We start from the raw sequence: 11765 nt of genomic DNA, 5'->3' as shown, positions 1-11765 counted from the left end.
ATCTGGGGAGGCAGAGGTGCTTCATGCTTTTCTGCAGGAACAGCCTGGGCAGAGGTTTGTGGTTTGAGTAACTCCCACAGCCATTCACAGGTAGAAATGGTGTTTCTGCTCTGAGCCTTTGGGAGCTGCTCTATCCCACGCTCTTGTCAGTATTTGGTTTTTCCTTGGTCAGTCTTGCTCTGGTTGCAGAGTTGAGCGATACTCGAGGAGTGACACATTTGAGACGCCACAATGGTCCCTGCACTCTTTGACCATCTCTACCTGCTGAATGCGGGGAGGGATATCATGGAAAAAAAATATTCTCCATCTAAATCCAAAACTCTCATGAAAGGCTTGTTTTGCATGGTTTCCTGGGCTTGTTGAGGGCTTGGCTGCCAGCTCGGATCTGGACTCGCGCCCGCCTGCGTTTCCTGGTGCTGGGGGACGTTGCTTCCTCCCACCTTCCTGCCCCGCCGGCGTGGGGATGGTGGTGGGGATGGCCTGCCTGCCACAGGATGCGGCATCCTGATGGAAAAGCAGGCAGAGCAGTGAAGGAAATGGCTACTCAAACAAGCGGCGAATGTCGAGGCAGCCCCTTCCACGTGTCTGCACAATTATTAGAACAATAAACCACTGAGCGCAGCCGGCGGCGTGCTCTGATGGATGGTGCAGCTGACGGCTGCTGTGCACCACCCGTGCTCCCTGTCAGCACGGATCCTGCCGGGGTGGAGGGCCTTGATCCGTGCTACACCACCTCTTCCACGGCACCGAGATGGAAGTTGGTGCAAGCAGCTGGGGCCGTGTCCCCCATCCCCACCTGGGTGTGTCCCGAGGTGCTGCTTGTGGGGAGTTTGGGACAGTGGCCAGTGGATGTATTTTGTGTGGCCATGGGGGCTGTCAGGCTCCTGGTGGATTCCTTGGGCAGTGGAGGGGCAGGCAGAGCATTGTCCCTATCGTGCCCCCCATGGTTTTTAGAGATGAGAGGTATTTGATGTCCAGCTCCATATACTTGAGAGCGCAGCCAGGATGAATCTGTACATTAGGTGACCCGGAGCAAGGAAGTGGTGACATGCAGCTGGTGAGAGGAGCTCGGTGGATTGCTGTAGGAACAGGTATTTCAGTTTTTTGAGCTGACACAGTTGGAAGAGGAGCTGCTGGGAGTGAGCAGGGGTTTGGTGCTGGGACTGTCACCCCATGCCCAGCGTAGTTGTTGTCCCCAGGAGAGTTGTTGGTGATCCTGGCTTGGTGCATGGAAGAGGAGGTTTGAGTTCGTCCCACAGTGCACCTCAGCCACTGCTCAAACCATTTTATGTCTTGTTTGCATTTCCTTTCTCTGTCAGTCTGTCTCCTCCTTGGTGGGCAGCTTGGTCCCCAGGATTTGGGTAAAATGATTTTCGGTGGTGGTTTTGAAGGGGGAGGAGGAGCTGCCTTTAAGTGTATCTCACTTGTGGCAGTGGTTAAAAAGAGCTGTCTTCAGTCATTCCCTTCCCTCTCCTAAATTTGATGCCCTTTCAAGCCAAATTCCCAATATTGATGCTATGTGCCATCTTGATTAACTCCCAGACAAATCCCTGCTTCACAGGGCCGCCGAGTGCTGCCCTATGTGTATCCTGCTGGGATGTGCATGGCTGAGGAGTCCCCGCTCCTCCTCGGCCTCCTGCCTCCTCCCTGGCAATAGGAGGAAATTTAAATGTTTCTGAAGAGCAACATTTCCATTTCAAAAGCTGTTCGTTCAAGTGCGTCTGGAGTGGGATTTCTCTCCCCCACTCCTCTCTGAATGGGAGCTTTAGAAGTCTCATTTCCTCTGCTTGATAACACCAGGCTGAGAAGGGCTTTTGTCTTTTCATTTCCCCTCAATTTTTTATTTTTAAATCAGTGAGGTTTGGAGAAGCTGCTGTGGTGGATTTTCCCTCCCCCGTGTTTGTCCATGTGCTGGAGGATGCACCTGGCATCACCCAGTGAATGAGCTGGAGCTTCCTGGGGAACAGCCCCAAGCTGAGCAGGCACCCACCTGGGAGCACCCTGCCAGTTGCTCCTGGAAGCAGAGGAGGAGGTTTGCTGGCATGCTTATGCCACCCTGCCCTTTCCAGCTGTCTGAGCAGGGGCTTACATGACCCAGCACCCCTGGACAGCATTGGGTGTCTTGGTGCTGAGCCTGGCTTAGGATCTGGCCCCATGTTTTGAACACATGGCACTGTAGTGGTTTTAATCCTGCTGACTGGTTGCCTGCCTGCTTTTTGGCTGACATAGCTTTTCCAGTTGGTGTGAAATTATATATTTTTAATGGGATGCTCAGAAGAGGGCATATATAAGGGGATGCAGTTGCCTGGCTGCCACTTCTGCAGGACTGATGAGTGTGGATGCAGGCGCTGTCCCAGCAGTGTGATGGCAGTTGTGCTGGTCACTGCTATAAAAGGGATATTTTTCTGCAGAAGCCTTTTTTACGAAACTCTGGCATGCTTTTCATGTGGCATCTAGGGCTGGAGGGCTTTCTACCTGCTCGAGGGCCAGCTGGGATTTGGCACAGACTGTTCCAACATCCTCTGTGGGAGGAAACATGCCTCCTGGGATTAACATAGACCTTGATGCTACATCCCTGCCTGGTTGATGTGCTGGAAAGACTTGGAATTTGCTTTGTTGCATGTGCCAGTTGGAAGAGGATGAGTGATATTGCCAAAAATAAAAAATTAAAATGTTGGGAAGCTAAAGTTTTCAAAGGCACAGAGTGAGTGTTCTGTTCCCTTGAGGTTTGTTGGGTTGGCTGACAAGATGCTTTCCAGGTTGCTGGAGGAGGTTTAGGGATTGTGCCTGCACCCCCAGGCAGGGGACCCCTTCTGCCTCTCTGGGGGTCTCCCTAAAGAAACTCCCTGAGCAGCAGGCACAGAGAGAAACACAAAACCAGGAGAGAGGGACAGTCACGTGAGGCCATGTCACCACATCCCATGTTTCCAAGTCCATGGTGATTATTCAGAGGTTCCTGTGAAGGCTGCCCAAAGTTGGCCAGCTCTGGGGAATGTGAGGGAGGTTTGAGCCTCAGCAACAGGCGGCTTTGCCGGGAGGAGCAGCATCTGGCTCTGCTGTGTTACCTTTAAAATGCGGTTCTCCAGCCAGGGGTGCTCACCCTGCTGCCTGGCGGAGCGCCAAATTGGGCAATTAAAAATTTGCCTCCCTGCCTTGGCGTTCCTTGTAATCAGAAGCGTTTTTCACAGTTGGTTCCTTTTTAAGAGACATCAAACAAGCGCTCCCCTCCCGCCTCCTTTGTGTGTTGTTTATGTGCCTCCCAGGCGTTTAGGTGAGTTTGTGGCAGCCCCCTCCTCTTGGCCTCCCGGGTCTTAGTCACCCAGGTCGTGGTTTTGAATATCCTGGTGCAGGATTTTGATGTGCTCTTGAGCCGATAGGTTACGTGCCTGGTGCCTTTTTCATGCCTCCCCAGCACTGCAGTTTCGTGGTTGTTTCCCATTGCCACCAGCCAGTGCTGTTCCCCACGGGAGCTGTTTTGCCTTTTCAAACCGAGACACCAGTGCTTTCCTCCTGGCTCCAGCTGAGGGTGAGCCTGGTCCCTGCCACAGCACAGAAGGCTGTGGGCAGGACATGCCTGGCAGGGACTGTCCTCCTGCACTGGGGTGGGCAGAGGGGAGGCTGTGGGGGGCTCCTGTGCCTGCGTCTCTTCCCGGTTGGGGGAAGCTCTGCTCGTTTAAACACATGGGTTTGAGTTTGTGAATAGGAGGTGGGGATTTAGGGTTGAAGCGCTGTGCTAGGGGACAGTGATACTCTTGGCAGCACACTGTTGGGTGCTGCAGCAGCACTGGTGATGATCTGGGTGGCTGCTGGGTGAACAAGTTATTGAGAGAACATTAAAGTTTCAGGTGGAAGAGTAGAAGAGCTTGCTGCTCTATGGGCTACTCTGACAACCTTAATTTGTCCTCCCCTTTTTTGCTGGAAGCAGCAGAACCCACCCTCTTTGAGTTACATGCCCCTCTGTTCAGTGCCTGAGACAGACTCTGTATTGTGCCGAGCGGGTCTCTGGTTGCTTTACTCCATTCTTGTCCTTTGGTGGGTGGTCTCAGGCTTTACCTTCTGTCCCAACCATGACTCCTGCATTTATTCATCTCTATTTTAGGGCATTTGCTGTTGGCCTGGAATGCTCCACACGTGCCATTATGTTCCTTCCAGCTCAGCCCTTTCCTTTCCTTTGCAGAAGTATGGGCAGAGTGCAGTACCTATCTTGGAGCGTCCCAGGACCAGGACCCCACTCCTCTTGCTTGCTCTATTCCAAGTCTTTCCCTAGGCAAGCACCAAGATGAGATTTTTATTAATATTCTTTTCTTTTGCCTTGGACACTTTTTCAGCGTTAACAAATGCGAATCGCTGGCAAAGAGTCTTACCAGATGTATCAACTGTGCTGAAGATGCTCAAAGAAAAGGTTCCCAGAATCTTTCTGGATGTTGCAGAAAGGCATATTTTCCTGTAAACTTGTTCTTGGAAGCTGCAGAGTTGTTTTGGCTGAAATTCACTATTTAAAAAAAAAAAAGGCAAAAAAAAAGGCCTAAAAAAGCCTGAAGGTGATGTTCAGCATGGAAAATTTCAGTCCAGACAGTTACGGTTTGAACAAACTTAGGATCAACTGAAAGTGCAGGGATGCAGAATAGGCAGCGTTGGGGGATTCTTAATGAGAGGTGGAGCAATTAGCTCCTCGTTATAATGACTACATGGGTAGGTGAGAATTCATCACTCCTTCAAGTCAGTGGGGAACATTTGCATTCAATGCAATTATTATCCACTAATGGGGAAACGCAGGAAGGGAATGAAAGGCACAGCATCCATTTGTCGGTGTAATGCCTTCGGCTTCAGTGGGAGTTTGCCTGAGTAAGTATTTCCGGAATTGACCCCTTATTCCCGGCTGCCTCTGAGTCCATAAGCTGAATCTGCTGGTGCTTCTGTAGAATTCTGCAATCCTGAGATCCAGAGGCAGCATCTGCTCAGTATAACACCGTGGAATGGCTCTTTTGAGCACAAGCAAGTTTTGTGAGACCAGATACAAGGCTTTGGGTAGTGCATTGAACTGAGACACTCTCTGGTGAGGTTTTACCACCCTCGTAAATCTGGCAGGGGGAGGGGGGGGGCGGGGAGGGAGGGTCAGCATTTGGTACTGGTTTTGCAATTAAATTGCTTCAAGCTGTTGAAACATTGGGGAAGTTTTTTGACCTACTTTCGTGCAAGCTTAGAAATTGTTGGGATTTTTTTTTGCTCTGTCTGCATGGAATTCAGCTGGATTACAGGGGAAAGGAATTTCGTGGGCCTTCTCGTAAAGTCAGATTTATTTAAAAAAAGGAATTAAGTTTAAAAAACCCCAGCTTTGTCTTCAGACAGCTCCTTGGTCTCCAGCTTCTTGAATTCCCATGAGAGCACGTACTGGGCTGCATCCAGTGAAAGTGATCCCTGTTTTGCTCCTCCCCTAGTGCCTGCACGTGCCATGGAGCGTGGGGACAGAGGAGGGAGGTGGGTGATGCCTTGATCCCACACCTGGCATCCCTCAGGAGCAGTGATTGGCCTTGCTTGGGAACACCCATGTTCTCATGGCTGGTGAACGGCTCCACAGGTGCTTCCCAGAGCAGACACACGTCTACATCCTGCTTGGGCAGCCCTCCCAGCACACGGGGATGCAGCCCAGCGAGAGCCCAGCAGTATTTAAGAATTAAAACCTCGTTTGAAGGGCTGGGCTGCTGAAAGAGTCATTAGCACAGCAGATGGCCGCGAACAAAAGAGTTGCAGTAACTCGATGTACTTTTTCACTGCTGGGGCTCCCTGACTTTGTACTTGTGCGTCTCCTCGGGGAGACAACACGTTATTTTTCAGCCCCATTTTCCTCCTGTCAGTGCTGTCATCGTGGGGCTGCTGATATGTCAGAATGTGGTGGACACTTTTCCAGTTAAAAAAAAAAATTCCTTTGGTTTGTATTTGGCCCATTTAAAAGTTTTATATGTGTGTTTTTGCCTTAAAACCTGATGGATGGAGGTGTGGGATGTTGACTTTCCTGCTCAGCTCTTGTCCCAGGGAGTGTGGGAAAGCCCCGGGGCTCATTGCCTGCTCAGAGTGCGATGCCGTGGGCTCCTGAACAGGGAGGATGAGCTGCTGGCTCTGCCATGTGGCACAGTCTCACACGGATGGGGGTTTGGGAGGGGTGTTGGTTGGTGGAATGCTGGGATGTTCACTGGCTCAGTGCTGCTGTGAGAGGCTCTAGTGGCAGATGTGTACCCCTCTGAGGGAGCCCACTAATCACAAATTCATATGGGTTTTTTGGGAATTAATTTGAGCACAAATTGAGCAGCCCCAGCCTATCCTGCCTGCTTTGGCAATCTTCTCCAACCCATGAGGACACGAGTTGTGCGAGTGGGCAGGAGTTGGAGATAACACCTCTTAATCCCTCCTGGTGCTCCAGCAGGAAACGCTGCTGCTGGCTGATAATTAGAAAGTGAACAGACTGTGGAAGAGATGATGTTGGCATCCCTAAATCTCTGTCCTGGGCTTGGGGGAACATCGCTAATGATCTGGATTAGAAAGGCAGGGAGAGACCTGGACTTCCTGAAGATGATATGTAGGGCAAACACTGTGTGCTGTGCAGGAGATCCTGAGGGTTGTCCCAGGCAAGTGGCTCTGTTCTCTTGGTATGCACTGAGGGGGTGTGGAGGCTGGAAAGCTCCACTGTGGAGTTTTGAAGAGGCAGCTGGTGCAGTCAAGGGATCAGCAAGGTCAAAATGCATTTTGCAGCAAGAGTTAGGTGTGGATGGAGTAGAGCTCCTGATCTGCCATCTCCTGAAGGTGGGAAGCAGCTGAGAAAAATGACCCTTCCCAGAGGCTGGGCTGCATCCAGCTGTAGGTGCTGAGCTGAAACATGGCACAGATGCTCTTCTCCATCCCGGCAACTCCCATGAGCTCCCTGGGGGTATCATGAGGTGGGGCAGCAATGCAAAATAAGCAGGTGGCAGTGGTTTGGGGCACTGTGTCCTTGGACCAGAGTTGGGGTTCCCAGTGTATTTTTTCTTGTGGACCCAGTTGCTGGTGTATCTGAAGGCAGAGATATCAAATTTACCAAGGCATCAACAGGCAGTTGTCTTATCCTTTTCCTTTCCCCTCTTTCTCCCATGTTTTTAAAGTCACTGCCTAATAGCTTGTAGCAGGCTTGCTCTGTTATCTATGTTGGCAATTTTTATCCCTGAGCATGCAGAAGAAACCCACCCCAAAGCCTGCCCTTGCTCTTTGACAGCCTCCTCAGTGATAATTGTTTTCTTCAGTGCCAGCACCTCCTCTTGCTGCGGGGAGGTTTATGCAGCCTCTGTCCCCCACACACCCACCCTTGTTATCATATAAATCACAAAACAAGGCCAGGGATAAACAGGAGCTGCAGTAGCTGTTAGCCGTGTGTAAAAACAAATCACATGGAAACAGTATAATTACTGAGAAAATATCAACTTGAGTAATGCGGTAATTGTTTTCTTCCCTCCAGCAGATTTATTCCAGCTCTCCCAGCTCTTGCTGGTTTGGAAGTCTGTGACTTCACGTTAATAAGAAGAATTTCACGTTTCACACTGCACTTGTTCAGAGCCCGGGTATGACACCGTCTGGAGCAGGGGAATATATTTTGAGCCATTTCTTGAGAGCAGTAGGAAACAGAGCACTAGTTGAAATACCTCTGACAGTTGGAGTCTGCCCCAGGCTCTGGGTGGATTCTGGTCTTTGCAAACCTCTTTTCAACCCATTTTTGTGATTTAGAAGAAGGGTGGCTTCATGCCTTGCATTAATCTGGGAGCTCTGCTTTTTGGACATCATTGCATGGGCAAGATTTTTTTTTGCCTTCAGTTTTGGTTTTTCCTTCCTCTTGTTGCTTGTCATTCCCTTGATTTAGAGAGGTGCTTGTGACATGACAGTGCCCAGTTATGTGAGGGACACTGCCTCTCTCTATTGATATAATCATGTCCTAATACCAGATGATGATGATCATGTTGTTTATGCTGTGACTTGCAGCTATTTCTCTTACGTAGCTTTGCTGCTCTTTTGCTTCATATTCTGCAATGTAAAAAGATAAAAATGTATCAGGAACCAGGTTTCAAAGGGGTTTTGTGCCAAGTAAAAGTTTCAAAATGCCCTGTCTTGCGTATTGGCAGAGATGTGAGAGTGTCATTTGTTTCATGTGCACAGAGAGGAACCTTTCTCTCCTACATTTTTGGCAGGTAGCTTGCTTTCCTTTAGAAAAACCTACCCACCTACAAGCCACTGCCACTTCCCCTTCCTGTACCTTAATCTGAATGAGATTTTATGAACACTTAATTTATCTTTTGCTTCTTGTGGTTGTCCTGCTCCTCTTGACTTGAAAAAAAAACCCCAAACCCACAAAAACCCCCCAGTTGTGGAGAACACAAACCCTTTCTACTGCAGCAGACTGACCATTTTTGATGTCTAATGCTGTGAAAGTATAACAATATGGGATCTGCTCTTTGGAATTCTCCAGAAAGCTTTGATGTTCATCTTCTGGTTTCTCTTCTGGGTGGATGCTGGATACAACCAGCTTAGCTTTCCAGTGCCTTTGTGCTCATGGGGCTGGATGAGCCCCAGACAAGGCAGCGAGGACGATGTTTTTGGGTGTTCCTTTGTTTTCTGTCCCTTGATGCCAGCAGTGGGAAGAGCATTGGTGCCTTGAGACTGCACCCAACAGTGATTCCCTTCTTCATGTTTTGATGTCTCCTCCAACTAGAGCAGGTTTTAGCAGGAGAGAGAAGGAGGAAGGTGCCAGTGAACAATGCTGGTGTCCTGGGACATGGCCACTTTGTTGGGAACCATCCTTTTTGTCTCCCCTTGTTCCAGCTGTGCTGTGGATGATGTTGTCCATCCCTTATGGAGGGAAACAGGGCAGAGCCTATCTGAGCACAGCCCCAGCAGACAGGGACTGCCTTCAAAGCCAGCTCCCTGTGGCTCTACTGGGCTGTGGGTGCAGCCTCCCAGGAGAGAGCTCACCATGCTTCATGCCACCTAGGACAGGAGCAGGAGGGAGGCCACCCTGCCTGGTTCTGCTTCACAGTAAGCACATGCTGTTGAGATGCTGAACGGTGCCAAGGTGGCATCTGCACGCTCGCCACATTCGGCATGAGCTGCCACACGGCCAGTGAACAACCCAGGGCCATCATCCATGTGCTTTGTTGGATGGGGGAGCACAGAGGGGTCCACGAGGCACCATCCAAGCTCGTTTGTGGCACCCTTGCCCCGCAGGAGAACCAGCCTGGGCAGAGGGTCAGCCCTGGCCGCTCGCCAGTGGCTGTGTCAGCGCAGAGGGGAGGACGCTCAGCACCAGTTGGAGCAGAACAATGTTGGCTTTGTACAGGGCTGCTGTAATGAAGGTAGCAAAGTTGTGTGAACTTCTTCCCTTGTTCGCCTCCCCCCGTCCCTCCCCTCCTCCCTACAGCAGCTGCGACGTGCTGGCTGCCCAGCCTGGCAGCGGTTTATGGTTACAGACGGAGCCACCACTCCTCTTCCTCCTCCTCCAGGAAAAGAAATCCATCCGCTCGCTAAGCAAATGAATAGATAAACTTTTAATTAAGGTGTTGGATGGCTGCCAGAGAGGAGCGTCCCGGGTCAGGGTAGGCTGATGGTTTGCTGTGATCCCCATCTCTGTGGCCGGTGGCTATTAAACAGCTTCTTCATCCCAGGTGCATTCATCCGTGGTGGGCAGACTCATCCAGGCATCCAGCTTGTGTTGGCAGGAGCTGGAGAGGTGAAGGGAGGTATGCAGGAGGGATGGTGTGGCTCTGGGATGCTCCTGGGATACCAACTTGTTGGGCTCAGCAAAGTCGTTGCATTGCTGGGGGCGAAGCTGAATGTTTCGGTGTGTTTTCCCTCCAGACCATGGCCAGTAGAGCTGCTCCCTGTCATGACCATGGAGGTTTTGCTGATCTCTCCAGTCTCTGACTTGAAGGCTCTTTTTGACCTGAGAGCCTCTTCCCCTGGAATTTGCAAAAAGTTGTCAGTTCGGTCTATTTTTATCTTGACTCGCCTGTGCCCTTTCTCTCCCTTTCCGGATGGATGCATTTAACATCCAACAACTGGAGCACCCCCAGAGTTTAACAAGAGATGGAGGAGGGCTTCCATGAAGCTGCTGGAAACCCTCTTTCCTCCCAGGGGCTGCCCTCATAGCCCCTTCTCCTTCTCTGTGGTTAATGCTGCTCTTATCTCACAGCTGTGGCTGTGTCCGAGGAGGATGTGTCTGTGATGCCTCATTCTTATGGAGAAGATGTAGCCCTGAGCCCTATGAAGGGACAGTGTTGTTGAGAGCTTCTGAATATGGATGTGTTTATTGATCCTGTAGGAATGCAGGTAGCACTCAAGGTGGTGGGAGCCTCTGAGGCTCTGGCAGGAGGAAGAGCTGCTGTCACATCCCTGGGAGAGTAACCTGGTGCTCTGTGGAGATGCTGGAGGTTGTGGAGGTGATGTGATCTGACAGCTGGTACTCCCTAGTCTGGCAGGTTTTTTGAGGATTTTGTGTATCTCAGAAGGCTGGGAATGGGCCAGGGAGCTGTGGCAGGATAAGAGAAGGATCCAGAGTCTCCTGGGAGAGAGATGACCTGGTTGTTTTATGTTCCCCAGGATCGCGGCCTGCCTGGCAAACTGGAACCTGTGTCGCCTGTGAGCCCTGCTCACCCTGACGCTGAGCTGGACCTGCTGCCAGCCCGGCTGTCCAAGGAGGAGCTCATCCAGAACATGGACCGTGTGGACCGTGAGATCACCATGGTGGAGCAGCAGATCTCCAAGCTGAAGAAGAAGCAGGTAAGAGGCTGTAGTCTGCAGGGGAGCACACATCCTTGGTTCTGTGTGCCACCTTATGCCCTGTCCTTGCCCATGCATGTCCACAGAGGGGAAGTGGCAGTGCCAGTGCACCAGGATCATCTGTATCCCTGCTCCCTGTTGTGACATGGGAGGTCACTGCTGTGCCAGCAATCTGGAGCTGATAGTTGCAAGATGAGGGAGGGAGCTTTGGAAATCCAGCCTGTGGGCTCTTTGCCTGTCAGAGAACCTTAAAGGGAGAAAAATATGTCCTTGATGACTTGCCCATGAGCATGCAAGTGGTCAGCAGCAGAGCTGGAAGCACAGACTGGGTTCCCCGAGTTGTCTGAACAGCCCAGCATAGCACAAGGTCTTTTCTTTTTCCTTTCCAGCAATTGTCTCTCCCCAGTGCTGTTGCTGGCAGTGTTCAGGACTGGGCTGTTTAAAACATTGCTGTGACATCCTAATGGCCCTTCCTGTGCACCCAGTCCCCATCTTTGGGGCTTTCCAGCTCTGCAGCCATGAGCAGCGTCTGGTCCAGCTCCAGTCTGGGCTGTACCTGACCCAGGGATTTGAACTTTCTGGTTGCTGCTTTACCCCTGCACAGGAGCACTCCCCACCAGAAGGATGGGCCTCTCGGTGTTGACCTGTACACAATTACCATAAACCCATTAAGAGATTAATATGACAAAACCTTTGGGGACGTCTGTGAAAAAACCCACAGACTTAAAGGCTTTCTCTTCTTTAAGCAAATCACTTCTCTGCCTCTCTAGTTTTATTTTCTTTGCTTGGGGCCAGTTTCTGAACCTCCCTGATGACTGCTAATCCCAAACTGCCTGAGAGGAGCCACCTTTCCCAAGGGGTGTGCAGTAGGAATTTGGGAATGGAGCAAAACCTCTACTTGGGCTGTTGGATAAAGCTCCTGGAGGATGAGCATGCAGTTGACCTTCCCCAACAGTTCTGTGTTTTCCCATACC

General features: G+C 50.9%; 1 protein-coding gene across 12 annotated transcripts in view; it reads left to right on the top strand.

Annotated features, from left to right (window-relative positions):
• Positions 1 to 11765, top strand: part of NCOR2 (nuclear receptor corepressor 2) — a 240771-nt gene that overhangs the window by 105820 nt on the left and 123186 nt on the right. For all 12 annotated transcript variants that reach the window (XM_064675181.1, XM_064675179.1, XM_064675178.1 and 9 more), the window contains exon 5: positions 10612 to 10791. In XM_064675181.1, coding sequence (XP_064531251.1) covers positions 10612 to 10791 — 180 coding nt within the window. The remainder of the gene's footprint in view (positions 1 to 10611; positions 10792 to 11765) is intronic.

Source organism: Pseudopipra pipra, chromosome 18 (assembly GCF_036250125.1).
Source record: "Pseudopipra pipra isolate bDixPip1 chromosome 18, bDixPip1.hap1, whole genome shotgun sequence".
In the NCBI taxonomy this organism is placed as follows: domain Eukaryota; kingdom Metazoa; phylum Chordata; class Aves; order Passeriformes; family Pipridae; genus Pseudopipra; species Pseudopipra pipra.
Note: the sequence above shows the minus strand (reverse complement) of the source record. Positions and strands in the feature narration are given on the sequence as shown.